The 19,003-nt window shown below is 38.4% G+C and overlaps 1 protein-coding gene across 1 annotated transcript in view; it reads right to left on the bottom strand.

The window, feature by feature from the left end:
• Positions 1-19,003, bottom strand: part of RGSL1 (regulator of G protein signaling like 1) — a 109,374-nt gene that overhangs the window by 77,722 nt on the left and 12,649 nt on the right. Inside the window, exons 4-7 of the mRNA XM_033197828.1 lie at positions 17,117-17,246; positions 8,855-8,959; positions 7,685-7,846; positions 5,690-6,657 (exon numbers count right to left, since the gene is read on the bottom strand). Of these exons, the coding sequence (XP_033053719.1) occupies positions 5,690-6,657; positions 7,685-7,846; positions 8,855-8,959; positions 17,117-17,246 (1,365 nt within the window). The remainder of the gene's footprint in view (positions 1-5,689; positions 6,658-7,684; positions 7,847-8,854; positions 8,960-17,116; positions 17,247-19,003) is intronic.

The raw sequence follows: 19,003 nt of genomic DNA, 5'->3' as shown, positions 1-19,003 counted from the left end.
GATGGTCTAACATGCCCAAGCCAAGCTGCAGGCAGCTGTCACACTCTTTCCCTTGGGGCCAACCACAAGTGGAACTGCTCTGCCCACCTCTACCCAACTCCTTCAGGCTGAACATCAAGCTCTACACTCTCTCCTGGGGAAATGGCACTTTGGTAGAATTGCTTCATCTACCACTCTCAGCCGCAGCTGCACTCTGCCCCTAGGGGCCTGAACTGAAATGGCATACTGCCTCCTGAGGAAACAGTGCCTTGGTGCAGCTGCACCATATTTCTCTCCCAGTCTCTGTTGAGCCCCGAACCTGTGAACTGAAGCCAAAGTTTCACACGCCCTCCTGGGAAAATGATGCATTGGTGGAACTCCTCCATCTGCCTCTCCCAGTTGCTGCTGTACTCCGGCCCCTGGGAGAACAGAACCTTGGCTGTTCAGAGTAGTCACATCTTCTCAGTGCCTGATTTAAAACAGTGTCCTGCCTCCCAGAAGAGTGGTCATGTACACCAATACCTAAGCTGAGTGGCATCTTACATCCCAGGGAAATAGTGCCTAGGCCACCTGGAATAGTCACACCCCTGGCCCTAAGCTGAAGTGGCACTGAGCAGCTGTGCATTCCAGGGCTAAGATGGCATAATACCCCGGGTCCCAGGGAAACAGAACAGTGGCTGAGCTGAGGAACCCCACACTACAGGCCAAAAGAATTATAGTATCGTGCATTCCCTGGAGCTGAACTAGCCCTCCAGAGTCCTAGCTGCTAAGGCATTCCTTTCACTGTATCCCAAGTATTCTAGGATAGTTGGTGCCACTGTAGCTGGCTTCACAGTATGGGATACTGCTGAGCCCCACCATCCCAGGGTCCAGAGTCACCACTACATGGTGCCTCATCCCTAGGGACCTGAGTTGCCACTGAGCCCTATTGGCTCAGCTTCCCAAACCCACTCTGTGAGCCCAAACCCCCAGAGTACCCCTTCTTCCCCAACGCTGGGCCAGGGCTGTGCTCTGTCCCTCAGGGTAGAATCACAGTTACAACCGAACCCCTGGGCTTGAGCTACTAGGCAGTGCTGCAGAGTCACATATCCTGGCTCTGTGGGCAGCCTACATCCAAACATTCTACATAAGTGAACGTGTACCCCAAGACCCAAGCGCTACTAATCTGTACAACAAACTCCTATGACGTAAGTTTACCTATATAACAAACCAGAACAGGTACCCCCAAACCTAAAATAAAAGTTAAAAAACGAAAATAAGCAAAACAATAGAAATACATGTCTATAAATATTACATATACACATTATGTCTCATTTGAAATATATACTAGTATATTTTATGTGTACATAATAGATATACACTATATGCATATATGTATTCATATACACTATGAGAATTATACATTTATTATATATATACACACATATATTATGTATGTATTTTAAAAATTATTTTTAAGCCCTTTATTAAGGTATAATTGACACACAAAAACCTGTAGAAATTTAATGTATACAACTTAATGTCTTTGAAGATAAGTATACACCCATTAAACTGTCATCACAATCAATACCACAAACCTATCTTCCAAAAATTTCTTCCTGTTCCCTTTGGTTTCATTTGTGTTTCTTTTTTCTTTTGTGGTAAAAACACTTAACACAAGACCTATTCTCTCAGTGAATTTTAAGTATACAATATAGAATTGTTAAATGATATTTTATATGTTGTACAGTAAATTTATCTCTCATGACTGAAGCATGGTACAGTTTAATCAACACCTCCCTGAAGCCGCTGGCAACTGTCATTCTTTTTTCTGCTTCTATGAATTTATCTGATTTAGATTCAGCACATAAGTGAGATTACGCAGTATTTGTCTTTCTGTGTCTCATTTATTTTAATTAGCATGATATCCTCCAGGTCTCATTTGTGTTGTTGCAAAAGGCAGGACTTCCTTCTTTTTAAAGATTGAATAGTACTGCACCATGTACACCATATTTTCTTTATCCATTCATCTTTTGATGCACATTTCAGTTGTTTTCATATCTTGGCTATTGTGAATAATTCTGCAATGAACATGATTGTGCAGATATCTCTTCAAGATCCAGATTTTAATTCCTTTAGATATATCCCCAGAAGTGGGATTGCTGGATCAAAAGGTGATTCTACTTTTCATTTTTTGAGAAACCTGCATACTGTTTTCCATACTGGTCACACCAATTTACACTCCCACAAACAGTAATGTAAATTTGGGCATCCAGGGTGAAAAATAGTATGCAGGTTTAGTGTCAGTGTATAGAATCACAACTGTTTTTGAATATTGATTTTATCCTGCAACTTTACTGAATTTGCTTATTAGTTTTAACAGTTTTTTTGTGGTAATTTTAGGGTTATCTACATATAAGATCATGTCATCTGCAAACAGAGGCATGATAGTTTTACTTTGTCTATATAGTTTCACTTCTTCCTTTTATATTTGGATGCCTTTTATTTATTTATTTATTTATTTATTTTTCGAGACAGAGTCTCGCTCTGTCGCCCGGGCTGGAGTGCAGTGGCCGGATCTCAGCTCACTGCAAGCTCCGCCTCCCGGGTTCTCGCCATTCTCCTGCCTCAGCCTCCCGAGTAGCTGGGACTACAGGCGCCCGCCACCTTGCCCGGCTAGTTTTTTGTATTTTTTAGTAGAGACGGGGTGTCACCGTGTTAGCCAGGATGGTCTCGATCTCCTGACCTCATGATCCGCCCGTCTCAGCCTCCCAAAGTGCTGGGATTACAGGCTTGAGCCACCGCGCCCGGCCGCCTTTTATTTTTTATTTTTCTTGTCTACTTGCTCTGGCTAGGACTCCCAGTATTCTGTTGACCAGGAGGGGCAAGAATGAGAATCCTTAGCTTGCTCTGGATGTTAGAGGAAATGATTTCAGCTTTTCACCATTGAGTATGATGTTGCAGCAAGCTTTTCATAAATGGCCTTTATTGTGTGGCAGTACCTTCCTTATATATGTAATTTTTGAGAGAAAAATATTTTGAAATTTGTCAAGTAATTTTTTGGCATCTGTTGAGTTGATGATGTGGTTTTTATCTTTACTTCTGTTAATGCGTTGCATCACAGTGATTGATTTGCATAGGTCAAACCATCCTTATAACCCAGGGATAAATCCTACCTGGTAATTATGTGTAATTCTTTTAATATGCTGTTGTATTTGGTTTGCTAGTATTTTTTGCTTTTCTTTTTAAAGACAGCATCTTGCCTGTCACCAGGCTGACATGCAGTGTCATGAACATGGCTCACTGCAGCCTCAAATTCTTCCAGAAATCCTCCCTTCTCAGTATCCCAAGTAGCTGGGACCACAGGCACACACCACCATGCCCAGATAATATTTTTATTTTTTATAAAGACAGGGTTTTGTCATGTTGCCCAGGCTGGTCTCTAACTCCTGGGCTCAAGCAGTCTTCCCAGCTCTGCTTCCCAAAGTACTGGGGTTACAGGCATGAACCACTGCACCTGGCCATGCTAGTATTTTCTTGTGAATATTTGCATCTGTTTTCCTCAGGGATATTGACCCGTGGTTTACTTTTCTTCTTGTGTCTTTGTCTGGCTTTGGTGTCAGGGTGGCTCTAGCCTCATAAAATTACTTTGAAAATGTTCTCTCTTCTTATATTTTTGGGAAGAGTTTAAGAAGGATTAGTATTAATTATTAAAATATTTGATAGAATTCACCAGTGACGCCATCTTGTCCCTGGTTTTTCTTTTTGGGGAAGTTTATTATTACTTCTTCAGTCTTTTTAACTGTTACTGGTCTGTTCAGGCTTTCAATTTCTTCTCGACTTAGTCATGGTAAGTTGTATGTTTCTAGAAATGTATTTCTTGTGGGTTGTCCAATTTGTTGGTGTGTAATTATTAATAGTAGTCTTTTATTATCCTTTTTATTTCTGTGGGAATAAATTATAACATCTCTTCTTTCATTTACAGTTTTATTTGAATCTTCTCTTTTTTTAAGCCTAGCTAAGGATTTGTTGATTTCATTTATTGCTTAAGAAAACAAACTTAGTTTTATGTTTTTAAAAATTGAGTTTCTATTCTCCATTTCATTTATTTCTTCTCTAATCTTTATCCTCTTCTTCCTTCTGATAAGTTTAGGTTTAGTTCTTCTTTTTCTGGTTCTGTGAGGTGTAAAGTTAGGTGGTTTATTTGAGATTTTTCTTTTTTAATGTAGGCATTTATTGCCATAAACATCCATCTTAGTACTGCTTTTGCTACATCCCATAAGTTTTGGTATGTTGTTTTTATTTTCATTGGTCTCAATTATTTTCAAATGCCCTTTTTGATTTTGTTTTTGAGCTACTATTTGTTTAAAAGTGTGTTGTTTAATTCTGTGTATTTATAAATTTTCCCATTTTCTATTCTTGATTTCTAGTTTCACTCCATTGCACTTAATAAAAAAAAAATACCTGTGGCCAAGTGCGGTGGCTCATGCCTGTAATTCCAGCACTTTGGGAGGCTGATAGGGGTGGATTGCCTGAGGTCAGAAGTTTGAGACCAGCCTGGCCAATGTGGTGAAACCCCGTCTCTAAGAAAAATGCAAAAATTAGGTGGGCATGGTGGTGGGCGCCTGTAATTCCAGCTACTCGGGAGGCTGAAGTAGGAGAATTGCTTGAACCCAGGAGAGGAAGGTGGCAGTGAGCCAAGATTGCGCCACTGCACTCCAGCCTGGGTGACAGAGCGCGACTCTGTCTCCAAAAAAAAAAAAAAAAATTGTAATGTTATTTCATTTTGTTATTTTAGAGACAGGGTTTCATTCTTTCACCCAGGCTGGAGTGAAGTGGTGTGATCATAGATGTAACCTTGAACTCCTGGGCTTAAGTCGTCCTCCCACCTCAGTCTCCTAAGTAGTTAGGACTACAAACATGTGCCACCACATCTGGCAATGGAATATTTTTAATCTTAAATTTGTTAAGACCTTTTTGTGACTTAGCACATGATCTATCGTGGAGAATAAACTCATCCTAATTGGACTTTTCCTTGATGGCTAGTCTAGTAAAGGGAGACCTTGTTTTCAATACATAATGTTTATAACAAAAATTTAAAACTTTCCTCATAGAATACTCTGAGGTTCATGGTTTGGGGAGGCTTCATATAACAAGAAAGTGAAGAAGGAATGGACATCAACCACTCCCCACCTCCACTGTGCTTTAGAGTTTTTGGCCGATTTGGGAAAAGTTGCAAAATGTGTGCCTTAAGACAGTGGTCCCCAACCTTTCTGACACAGGGACTAGTTTTGTGGAAGACAGTTTTTTCTGTGAACTGGGGCTGCGGGGATGATTTCAGAATGAAACTGTTCCACCTCAGGTAATCAGGCATTAGATTCTCACAAGAAGCATGCAACCCAGATCCCTCATATGCACAGTTCACAATACTGTTTGCACTCTAATGCTGCCACTGATCTGAGAGAAGATGGAGCTCAGGCAGTAATGCTTGCTTACCTGCTGCTCACCTTCTGCTGTGCGGCCCAATTCCTAACAGGCCATGGACTGATACAGATTTGTGGCCCAGGGTCTAGGGACCCCTGCCTTAACAGAACAACCAACTCTTCAATATGTGAAGGTTTATGTGGGTAATTATGTAGTTACTTAGCCAGTATAGTGACCAGATGGGATTTTTAGTCAGTTTTGTCCTAATTTGCCAGATACTAACTCATTTCTGTGAGGCATGGCCTACCTTGCAAATCTCCTTCTGGGCTTTGGGAATCCAGGGGATCACATCTCCAGAAGGCAACAGTTCCTTCAGGCCCTGAATGGTTTGGGATTTGAGTGGTAAGTGTGGACCAATCTGCTCATTCAGGTAGAGTTCGCAGATTCTGTCACCCAGCAAGTGACGAAAGATTGCATTCCCATTGTTCTTGTTATTCACAAGGACACTGAGGAAATGGTGCAGGTCCTGCCAAAGGTCAAGAAGTTGAATCTCCACTTTCAAATTCAGCTTCTTCAGGTGGTCCCGGAAAGGGTTCCCTGCACAGGAGTCAGCACACAAGGCCAAGTGGATGTATCCTAAAGAGAAGTTTTGCTTGATGGCTTTCTGAATTGTCATCGTGGAGGAGTGATGGATGATGGGGGTGACGGTCCTCAGGTGAGTAGAGACCCTTGTCTCAAAGAGGCCTTCCATGTGGAGGTGGCTCTTGGCTTTATTCTTCATGCTGGATTTTTTTGCACAATGCATATCCTTTTCCAGGGAACTGATTCTTGTTTCCTTTGAAGAAGCCATTTTCAGGAAAGGCATTTGTATAACCACTTTCTCTTGAGGACATGTCTCCTGCAGAGGCATACCAATAGTATCTGGCTTGAGGTCCATTTCCAGAGACCAAGAGTCAGGATCTACCAATTGCCACATCTTCCTCTTGGCTTTCCTGCTTGAGTACTGTTTATGAAAGTGGTGGCACTTCCTGATGCTCATGTTCAGAGGGAGCCCTCCTACGTGGGTGTAGCAAACGCTGTATAAGCGAGTCTCGTACTCCTGCATCAGACCATGGCATGCTTCCTCCTTGGCCATGGTCATCTTGGTGTGGGTGTAAAAGTTGGGAAGCCAGTAGCTCTGGAGTTTGAACAGAGCCACTTTCTGCATGTGGCTCAGAATCTCCCTCCTAGTGGTTGACTGGTTGGGATGCCAGATGGAGATGCTCAGGAGGGACTCTGGAAATAATACAGAGAAATGATGGGTGAAAATGATGTGATGATGGCAGTGATGATGATGTTGGAGAGGTTTTTAAATTTTTTCAAATGTCTTTGTATAGCATTTTATTAGTTCCTCACACAATCCTGGAGTATGAATAGTTAAAATATAGAGTCGACACATTTTTATGGTTTTCTCAGCACACAGTGATCCCTTTATCTTATTCTCCATAGAAATAAGCCATGTTATGGGATTCTTCTAGTTACTCTTTAGACTATTAAATGTTACTTCAAAGAAGAGCAAAAGCACAAGAAAAATGATTAAGAACAAGAGACATCTATGTCTGAACAGGATTTTTGATGAAGAGGTTTGGATAAGTAGAACTAGCCCTGATTTTAATGTCGTCAATTCTCAATTACCTATGTGAGTAGAGAGGAGTGTGAATAATCCCAAACTGCACATCTTTTGGAACATATCTGTATTCAAGTTAGGAATGCCTCCTCATTTAATCAACGAACAAACAAATATAAATAAATCTTACGTTCTAGAGAAGAAGTTGACAAACTTTTTATGTAAAGGGCCAGCTGGTAAATATTTTGGCTCTGTAAATCACATAAAATTTCCTTCTTTTTTTAAAAGTCCTATAAAAATGTAAAAATGGTCTTAGCTCGCAGGCCACGTACACTGCATTTGGCTGGTGGGTTGCAGTTTTTTCTAGAGAATCCCCATTAAAAAAATAAAATACAAAAGTATGTAGGCTTAAATGTTACAGGTGCTTTTCAAGTATCCTGCCCCAATTCCTCCTCCTCCCTTCCAATCAGCCTTCATTGGCAGGTAATATCTCACAGAGAGGCAAGTGCCAGCTTAAGGACAACTGGTGTCTTTCAACACTTTCCTGGTTAAGGGTTGGGGTTGCCACTAGCATCTCTGATACATCAAAGACGGAAAGAAGGTGGGGTTTCCTGCAAAGAAGGAGACTGAGGATTATCAGACACTGGATTTACTTTTTTGTTGCATCCCCCCCAAAATATGCTTTATAATTCTTACTGATGTTCATGTTGCAGAGGGTTACCACCCTGGAGCCCTCTTGCAGATGGGTGGCCCTCAGCATGAGGAGGAGGGACAGGTAGTAGTCTCTCACTTCCAGGTCCATCTCATCTATGCTCAGGATCTTCTCAGTAAGGATCCAGAAATCCACCAATTCTTCACCTACAGGTGAGACAAAAGAGGCACAGAGCTATACCCTAGTTTTGTCCCTTTGGTGATTGCATCTGGGTGAATCAGCTGACATCCCCCACCAGCCTGTTCCACTGCATCAATCATCATTCCTGGTGATTGGTTCAAGGTATCATCTCTAGAAAAGTTCTACTGTGGGGGAGAATTGGAGGCATGGGGAGAAGAGGCTTAATGCATGGGAATTCTTTGACTTTTTGTTGCGCCTGTTAGAAAAACCATCACTGGAGGGAAAACTGCAAGACTCTGGGGGTGGATTATGAAATAATTAAATTTTGTCCAAAAAAATGAAGATTGGGGGAAAAAAAAAAACATTTCCTAGATCATGGACTGAGAATGGCCTGCAGAAGGACACTGGAGCCAAAAGATGTCAAAGACTACATCCCCTTTCGTTAAAACTTGGCAAGGCCTGAACTCTGAGTGGCAAAGTGAAAGATGTAGTCCATCTAGATCTTCCCTACCTGCTCCCTGGAAATCCAGGATTTCACCCTTAAAATTAGGGCTAAGGCCTGGATAAAACTTAATGTTATTGAGCTGGAGTGTCAGCCAGGGCCAGCTACCAGCCTCCCAGAACCCAGAAACTACTGGACTCAATAGCACAGAAGCCAGTTCCCATCACTCCCATTACCAGGATTTGTTTACTTGTTCCTTGTCTGTCTCTCCACCAAAATAGCAGCTTTGTGAAGCAGGGACTTACGGCTCTTGTTCACCTTTGTAACCCAAGCTACCAGTGCAGTGGCTGCCACATAGCAGTGCTCAATGATATTGTTAAATGAATGAATGAATAAATGAGTAAAAGGTACTCTGACTGCTTTTCCCTTAACCTACACTATGGACCTCAGTTTTCAAAGATTATTATCCAAACTGCATTATTAAACATTTTTATATTCACCATAGACACACATAACTGTTAACTGGGGCTTAGGGCAACCTGAAAACCATTAAGAACTTGCAAAAGCCCCAGGAACAACCCCAAGAACCCACCTGCACTGCCTGTGAGGTAGGAATAGAAGCGCCACATCCCTCTGACCCCGCCAATGCATTTCTGGAGTAGCCACTGGTCTGCCTTTTTCCATCTCATCATCTTGGCTGCCAGGAAAATTCCACCATAAGAGAGAAAGAATGAACTCTTCCCCTGGCCCCTCTCCCAGCCTTGTACACTGCCAGACCCCCATTTGTTTAGTGTGGTGAGGACAAATTGTGACCAGCTAGATGAATAGGGTCCAGATTATGTGGTGCTTTTGAAGCTAGGCACCATCCGGTGACACATGTTAAGGTTCATGGGAGGGATGCACAAGCATGCCCACAATTCACAGCTCATAAACACCCTCCAACCAAAGCCCCTTCCCTTCTACAGTCTCAACCTGACAGGGACTTTGCCCTTAGTGTGCATTTTAATCCAACTTTACCTGTATATATATATTGAAAGGGGTTAGTTGAATATAGCAGGTGATTTCTTACAACATTTTACTTTGTGAATACTCCTGAATCTTAAATTTGCCTAGGGTGAAACATATTCAGTTTCCTTTGGCTAGTGAGCCAAAAGTGACTAATTCAACTTTAGATGAAAATTATATTCATTCATTCTTTCAATACATGTTTATTAAATGCCTACTAAGTATCAGGCACCAATATAGGTGCTTGATATACATCAGCAAACAGAACAAAAAATTCCTGCCTCCAAGGAGTCTGTGTTCTTGTGAAGAAGACAGGCACACAATAAGCATAATAAATAAGAACACTATCTAGTGAGGTTGAAGGTTATAATCAGAATAGAAAAAATGTGGAGCAGGATAAAAGAAATTGGTAGTGCTTCAATGAGGAGACAAGATTTGTACAAAGAGTTGAGGAGGTGAGAGAAGGAGCCGTGTGAGTATCTACAGAAAGAGCATTCCAGGTAGGGGAAAAAGCCAGTGCAAAGCCTTTAAGTGGAAATGTGTCCAGCATGTTTGAGGAACTGCAAGGAGGCCAATGTGACTGGAATGGAATGAGTGAGAGGAGGGAAGTAGGAGGAGACGACGTAAGAGAGGAAATGGGGCCAGCTCTCTAGGATCTTGAAGATCACTGTAGGGGTGCTGAATTTCTCATTGACACAGGAGTCATTGGTAGTATTGGAGGTGTTGAGAAGCAGTGCAGACAGTGAGGAAATAATGTGATCTGAAATACATTTTTTCCAATATTTTTATTGTGGGAGAATACATATAACATAAAGTTTACCATCTTAACTATTTTAAAATGTATGGTTTCGTGGCATTAAGTGTATTAATAATTTTGTACAACCATCATGACCATCCACCTCCAAAATTCTTTTCATCTTGCAAAACTGAAACTCTTTACTCATTAAACAGTAACTCCCTATTTCCCCCCTCCTCCCAGCTGCTGACGATCACCATTCTACTTCCTTTCTCTATGACTTTGACTATCCTAAGAACCTCATATAAGTAAAATCATATAGTATGTGTCTTTCTGTGACTGGCTTACTTCAATAAGCATAATGTCTTCAGGTTTTATTCATGTCATAGTCTGTCATAGTTTCTGTTTTATGGCTGAATAATATTCCATTGTATATATATATATATGTATGTCACATTTTACTTATCCATTCATCCATTGGTGGTTACTTGGACTGTTTCCACACTTAACTATTGCGAATAATGCTCCTATGTACATGAATGTACAAATATCTCTCCAGACCCTGCTTTCAATTCTTTTGAGTATATACTCAGCAGTTAAATTGCTGGACCATATGGTAATTCTATTTTTAATTTTTGAGAAACCTCCATGCTATTTTCCACAGTTTTTGTACTATTTTACAGTCCCACCAACAAATGCAAAAGAGTTCCAATTTCTCCACATCCTCACCAATGCTTGTTATCTTATTTTTTTTGGTACACAATGGGTGTGTGATGGTATCTCATTATAGTTTTGTGTTTCCCTAATGCTTAGTCCTGTAGAGCATCTTTTCATGTGCTATTGGCTATCTGTATATTGTCTTTGGAGGAATGTGTTGCTTAATTAAGTATTTTCCCTAGTTTTGAATCATGTTGCTCTTTGCTGTTGTTGTTGAGTTTTAGGTGTTCTCTGTATATTCTGGATATCAATACTTTCTCAGATATATGATTTTGAAGATTTTCTTCCATTATTTAGGCTCTTTTTACTTTTGAGAGTATCTTTTGATGCACAAATTTTTTAATTTTTTTATGAAACCCAATTCTTTGTTGTTGCTTCTTCCGTTCCTGTCATATCCAAGACATCACTGCCAATTCCAATGTTGTGAAGATTTTGACCTCCGTATGTTTTTTCATGAGTTTTGCTGTTTATGCCTTAAATTTAGGTCTCCGATCCATTTTGAGTACATTTTCATATATGGTGTTATGTAAAGGTCCAATTTCATTATTTCACATGTGGACAACCAGTTTACCCAGGACCATTTGTTGAAAAGATGGTCCTTTTCCCATGGAATGGTCTTGGCACCCTTGTCAAAAATCACACATGTGAGGGTTTATTTCCAGGTTTTTTATTCTATTCCATCTTTTCATATGTCTGTGTTTATGCCACCACATTGTTTGATTGCTATAAACTTGCAGTAAGTTTTGAAATCAGAAGGTGAGTCCTCTAGTTTTGTTCTTTTTTTCAAAATTGTTATGGCTGTTTGGAGTTCCTTGGAAATTTTAGGATTGACGTTTCTATTTCTGCAAAAGATGTCATTGGGATTTTGATAGAGATTGCATGAATCTGTAGATTGTTTTGGGTAGTATTGGCATATTAACAACATTAAGTTTTCCAATCCATAAATAAACATGGGAGGCATTTTTTTATGTCTTCTTTAATTTCTTTCAGCAATGTTTTGAAGTTTTTATTGTGCAAGTCTTTCACCTCCTTAAGTGAATTCCTAAGTATTTTATTCTTTTTAATGCTATTGTTAATGAAATTGTTCCTAAAATTTTCCTTTCAGATTGTTCATTGTAAGTGTATGGAAGTGCAACTGATTTTTCTTTCCTTTTTTGTTGACTTTGTATCCTGCTACTTTGCTGGATTCATTTCTTAGTTCTAACAGTTGTGTGTGTGTGTGTGTGTAATCTTTGGATTTTTCTATAAAATACTAAATTATCTGCAAATGAAGATCATTTGACCTTTTTCTTTCCAATTACGATGTCTCTTATTTTTCCTTCTTCTTTTGGCCAAATTGCTCTGGTGAGAGTTTCCAGTATGGTGTGAAATAGAAGTAGTGAAAGCAGACATTTCCTATTCCTGATCTTAGAGGAAAAGCTTTCAGTTTTTTGTCATTGAGTATGATGTTCACTGTGGGTTTTTCATATGTAGCTTTTATTATGTTTAGATACTTTCCTCTTAATCCTAGTTTATTGGAATTTTTTTAAATGAAAGGGTGTTGGATTTTGTCAAATGCTTTTTCTGCACCTATTGAGATGATCATGTAGTTTTCTTCTTTCATTCTGTTAATGTGGTATATTACATTCACTCATTTTCATATATTGAGGTGTCCTTGCATTCCAGGAAAAAAAAATCCCTTTTGGGCATGGTATTTAATTAATCCTTTTAATATACTGTTGAATGTGATTTGCTAGTATTTCATTGCAGACTTTTGCATCGATGTTCATCAGGAATATTAGTCGATACTTTTCTTTTCTTATAGTGCCTTGTTTGACTTTAGTATCAGGGTAATGCTGGCCTCAAAGAATGAGTCAGAAAGTGGTCCTGCCTCTTCAATCTTTTGGAACAGTTTAAGAATAGTTTAGTATCAATTCTTCTTTAAGTGTTTGGGGTAAAACTCACCAGTAAAACCATCAGGTCCAGGACTTTTCTTTGTCAGGAGATTTTAGATTACCATTTTAATCTCTGTGCTAGTTATAGGTCTACTCAGATTTTCTATATCTTTTGATGGAGCATTGGTAGATGGTGTGTTTCTAGGAATCCTTCTATTTCATCTAGGCTACCAAATTTGTTGGTGTGCAGTTGTTCAGAGTACTCTTCTATAATCCTTTTTATTTCTGTAGAATTGATAGTAATGTCCCCACTTTCATTTTATTTTCATTTTAAGATAGGGTCTTGCTCTGTTATGTAGGCTGGAGTGCAGTGGCATGATCAAACTCCTCATTACAGTCTCAAACTCCTGGGCTCAAGCAATCCTCCTGCCTCACCTTCCCAATTAGCTAGAATTACAGGTGCATGACACCTGTCTGGATTTTTTAATTTCATTTTTTGTGGATACTGGGTCTCTTTATGTTGCCCAAGCTGATCTTGAACTTGTGGCCTCAAGCAATCCTCTCACCCTGGCTTCGTAGAGTTCTGGGATCATAGGCATGAACCATCATGGCCAGACTCATTTTGAATTTAGTGATTTATAGTCTTTTTTTTTTTTTTTTTTTTAGTAATTATTAAGTCATCTTTTTTTCTTTTCTTTTTTTTCTTCTGAGAGAGTCCTGCTCTGTCACGTAGGCTGGAGTGCAGTGGCATGACCGCAGCTCACTGCAACCTCCGCCTCCCAGGTTCAAGTGATTCTCCTGCCTCAGCCTCATGAGTAGCTGGGATTAGAGGACCCCGCCATCATGCCTGGCTAATTTTTATATTTTTAGTACAGACAGGGTTTCACCATGTTAGCCAGGCTGGTTCCCCCGTGGCCTCGCAAAGTGCTGGGATTATAGGTGTGAGCCACCACACCAGGCCAGTCTTCTTTTTTTCTTAATCCATTTAACTAAAGGTTTATTTTGCTGACTTTTTCAAAGGACCAATTTTTGATCTCATTGATTTTCTCTATTTCATTATTTGCTCTAATCTTTATTTCTTTTCTTCTGCTAGCTCTGGGTTTAATTTGCTGTTCTTTTTCTAGAGCCTTAAGTTGTAAAGTTGTGTTATTTGAGATTTTTCTTTTTAAAATGTAAACATTTATAGCTATAAATTTTCCCATTGTACTGCTTTTATTTTATCCCATAAGTTTTGTTATATTTTCATTTCCATTTATCTCTAAGTACTTTCTAATTTCCCTTGTAATTTTTTCTTTGATCCATTGTTTAAGACTGTGTTAATTTCTACAATTTTGTGAATTTTCTACTTTAACTTCTGTTATTTATTTCTAATTTCATCCATTTGTGGTCAGAGAAGATACTTTGTATGCTATCTTTTAAAATTTGTTGAGAATTTCTGGCCTAATATATAATCTATCCTGGAAAATGTTCCATGTACACTTGAGAAGAATGTGTATGCTGTTGTTATTGAGTGTCCTGTATATGTCTTAGATCTAGCTAGTTTAATATATTGTTTAAGTGTCTATTTCTTTACCTATCTTCTGTCTTACTATCCAATGATAATTTTAAGATTGTCTATTTTCTCTTCAGTTCTGTCCATTTTTGCTTCATATATTTTGAGAGTCTGTCATTAGGTGTGTAGATGTTTATAGTTGTTACATCTTGATATGTTGAACCTTGCATTAACAAGTAATATCCTTCTTTGTCTCTTGTAAACTTTTTTAAAAAATTTAAAGTCTACTTGGAAGGGGAGTCTATTTTTTGCAGGATAAAAATAAATTAATTAAATAAAGTCTGTTTTGTCTGATATCATTATAGGCACCCCTGCTCTCTTTTGGTTACTATTTACATGGAATATTTTTTCTGTCCATTCACTTCAATCTATGTCTCTGACTGTAAAGTGAGTCTCTTACAGACAGCATGTAATTGGATCTTGCTTTAAAATTTATTCTTGCAATCTCTGTCTTTTTATTGGAGAGTTTAATCCATTTACAGTTAAAGTAATTTACTATTAAGAAGAAACTTATGTCATTCTGCGATTTGCTTTCTATACACCTTATAGCTCTTTTGTTCTGCATTACCAGGATTATTGTCTTCCTTTGTGTTTAATTGATTTTTTGGTGAAACACTTAAATTCCTTTGTCATTTCCTTTTGTATAAATTCTGTAGCTATTTCCTTGCAGTTATCATGAAGATTACATTTAACATTGTAAATTTATAACATTCTAAGTTGATTTATACCAGCTTAATTTCAGTCACATACAAAAACTTTGCTTCTTTGACAGCTCTATCTCCACCTCTTTTGGTTGTTGATGTCACAAAATTATATTGTGTTCCCCAAAATATAAACTAATAATTCATTAACGTGCATTAACATCCTAAATTATGTGGAAAACAAAATTTAATGTGGAGTTACCAACCAAAGTTACAATAATACTATTAGTAGTTATTCTTTTAAAACATATATTAATCTCTTAAATCTTAAAAAAAGTACAGTTATAAATATTATAATGATAACTTTAAAATATTATTTTTATTACTTTATGATGTTGGTATTAAATTTATTTTTATTGAGATCTTTACTACATATGGCTTGAAGTTACTGTCTAGTGTTCTTTTATTTCACCCTGCAGGACTCTCTTGAGCATTTCTTACAGGAAAGCTCCCTCAGCTTTCATCTTACTTGGAGTTCATTGGGCTCTTTGATGTCTATATTCATGTCTTTCATCAAGTTTGAGAGGTTTTTAGCCATTATATATTCAAATATTCTCTTTGCACCTTTCTTTCTCTACTCTTTTTCTAGACTTCCATAATGTGTGTATGTTGACCTACTTGATGGTGCCCCACAAGTCCCATCAAGGGGCTTTGTTCAATTTTCTTTAAACCTTTTTCTTTCTGTTTGTCAGATTTAATAGTTTCTACTGTCCTATCTTCAGGTTTACTGATTCTTTCTTTTGCCTGCTCTAATCTGCCTTTAAATCTTTCTAGTAGATTTTTCATTTTAGTCATGCTTTTCAGCTACAGAATTACTTTTTTTTAAGGTTTTTCTCTGTATTAATATTTCCATTTTGTTCATTTATCACTTTCCCGACTTTCTCTTTGACCATATTTAAGGCAGTTGTTTTAAAGTCTTTATCTAGTAGATCTGCCATCAGAACTCTCTTAAGGACAACTTCTTTAGGTTTATCTTTATTTTCTTTAAATTAGCCATACTTTCCTCTTTGTGTGCCTTCTGATTGTTATTGTTGCTGTTGTTAAAAACTGAGTATTTGAACCTAATGATGTATTAACTCTGGAAATCAGATTCCCTCCTTTTCACAGAGTTTGCTGGGGTTTTGTTGTTGTTGTTATTTTTATTAATTTTTTATTATTATTTGTAGGATATCTCTGTGCCAAGAATTGGCCTGAGGTGTAAACTTGTCTTCTTATATCTTTTCCGAGCCTGCAGCTTTCTTTAAGCATAGGCAGTTACTTTCTAATTTTCTCCATATATGCTGTTGTTTTTGAATGCCCTAATCCTTAAGATCTGCCTCCCAAAAGGAAAAAAAAAAGAGAGAAAAATGAAGAAAGGGGAAGATGTCAGCTCTGTAAATCCCCTAAAAATCACTTCAGCTAGAGGTAGAGGGGCTTACAACAATGGGAAAGTCCAACAATAATGACTGCCAACGTCTTTGCCTGGACTTCTGTGGTCAGAAGTAGCAATCAAATCACAGATCCTTAATATTTGGAACACAAGGTTCTTTTTGCCCACCCTAGCTCCTGTAAGCTGCCCCAGGAACATGTGCACAACTGTGTGCCATGGGGCTGGGGTTGAGCCTAAGTAGTTGCTACTGTGCAAAGAGCTGAAATTGAATGAGATCGACTACAGTTTACTGTCTAAACTTTCCCCCTGAAAGTTGCAAGCTTCAATAGACTCTAGAGTTTCAAAATATTGACATCATATAGATTCTGCCAGTGCAATTGTTGTCTAGATGAGGAAACAGATTCCTAGTGCTTCCTATTTCATCATCTTCCTAGGAGTCCCTCCAGCACCACCACCAATTAATTTTTAAGAGTCTCACTATGGCTTCTATGAGCAGGAGAACAAGAGTAAAAGCAAGGAGACAAATTAAGAGATGATTTCATTAACTAGGTAAGAAATTCTGGTGGCTTAAACCAGATGGTAGTAATGAAGGTGGTGAAATCTGTTGGTTCTAGATTAGGCAATTTTACTATGTTCTGCGGCCACCATTAATTTTCTCATTTCTGACTACAGTGAGATAAACAGCCCAGTCCATCAGATTCCTGCATATTTCTCTAGATACCAATATTTCCAGCTAAGAGTTTACCTATTGCCATAACATGGGCTGAGCTATGCACATATCTATAAATTCAGCCAATATTTATACCTTACTATAGTACTGACAGGCATAAGATCATTATGAAATGTGAGTTCCTACATTTCTACACACACAAACACACACACACGCACATCAATGCTTACCTCCTTCTGGGGACTTAATGAAACTGATGAGCTCCTGACAGAGAATGTAATGGAAACACAAGTTTGTCTTACAGAAGAAAGGTAATCGGTATTTTTCCAACCAGGTCAATAACCCTTTGTATTTGGCAATCTAGAGTCGAAGCAAAATAGAAACAAAAATGCTAAATGAAACTGAATTGCTAAAAAAAAAATACAACTTAGTAAGGGGTGACTAATCGTCTTACACTTGCAGTGTCTGGCCAGAAGGAGAGGTGCGTTGATTAAAAATAATTCCTATAAACCTGGAACCTGGGCTTAAAAAAAAGAAATATCAAAGAGGAGCAGAGATTTGCAAAGAAGTAAATGGATCAGTAGAAAATAAAAAGCTTCATCTTTCATGAAAAAATTCTTTCTTATTCCTGAGTGAAGTTGTTAAAGCAAAAATCTAAGTCTTGCTTGACAGCAGAAAAGTGGAAAAGATTTGGGTCTGTGGTGTCAGATCACAACTTTATTCAATTTGCTTCTTTGTAAATACACTCATAATTTCTAACAAGCTCGTAACCCCTATCAACTGCACAACATGTACAAAAACAAAGATTCACACATACCATCATTTAGAATACAGGATGTATTCCTGAGGGATCAAGCCACAGAGAAAGGAGGTAACAACAACCTTGTTGTTATCAGGGTTTAGAGTGGTCTTTCTGATCCTATATGCCCCTTGTAGGGGATGTGGAAGCCACTGGTAAGTCTAAAGTCTACATAGTGGAAAAGGAAAACAGGAGTGGGGACAAGGGGAAAAATAAGAAAAAGGAAAAAGGCCATAAAGAAAAAAACTGGTAGAAAAACATGCCTCTGGAGAATAGTTGAGTAGTCATTAGAAATTGCAGAGAAGCCAGCACCACATTGCACTTATTCCATAATTGACCACATAGTTGGAAGTAAAGCACTCCTCAGCAAATGTAAAAGAACAGAAATTATAACAAACTGTCTCTCAGACCACAGTGCATCAAACTAGAATGCAGGACTAAGAAACTCAATCAAAACTGCTCAACTACATGGAAACTGAACAACCTGCCCCTGAATGACTACTGGGTACATAACAAAATGAAGGCAGAAATAAAGATGTTCTATGAAACCAATGAGAACAAAGATACAACATACCAGAATCTCTGGGACACATTTAAAGCAGTGTGTAGAGGGAAATTTATAGCACTAAATGCCCACAAGAGAAAGCAGGAAAGATCTAAAATTTATACCCTAACATCACAATAAAAAGAACTAGAGAAGCAAGAGCAAACACATTCAAAAGCTAGCAGAAGGCAAGAAATAACTAAGATCAGAGCAGAACTGAAGGAGATAGAGACACAAAAAACCCTTCAAAAAAATCAATGAATTCAGGAGCTGTTTTTTTGAAAAGATCAACAAAATTGATAGACCACTAGCAAGACTAATAAAGAGAGAAGAATCAAATAGATGCAATAAAAAATGATAAAAGGGATATCACCACCGACCCCACAGAAATACAAACTACCATCAGAGAATACTATAAACACTTCTACACAAATAAACTAGAAAACCTAGAAGAAATGGATAAATTCCTGGACACATACACTCTCCCAAGACTAAACCAGGAAGACGTTGAATCCCTGAATAGACCAATAGCAGGCTCTGAAATTGAGGTGATAATTAACAGCCTAACAACCAAAAAAAGTCCAGGACCAGAATGATTCACAGCCAAATTCTACCAGAGGTACAAGGAGGAGCTGGTACCATTCCTTCTGAAACTATTCCAATCAACAGAAAAACAGGGAATCCTCCCTAACTCATTTTATGAGGCCAACATCATCCTGATGCCAAAGCCTGACAGAGACACAACCAAAAAAGAGAAATGTAGACCAATATCTC

This window comes from Trachypithecus francoisi, unplaced genomic scaffold (genome assembly GCF_009764315.1).
Source record: "Trachypithecus francoisi isolate TF-2019V2 unplaced genomic scaffold, Tfra_2.0 Lachesis_group5, whole genome shotgun sequence".
NCBI lineage: Eukaryota > Metazoa > Chordata > Mammalia > Primates > Cercopithecidae > Trachypithecus > Trachypithecus francoisi.
Note: the sequence above shows the minus strand (reverse complement) of the source record. Positions and strands in the feature narration are given on the sequence as shown.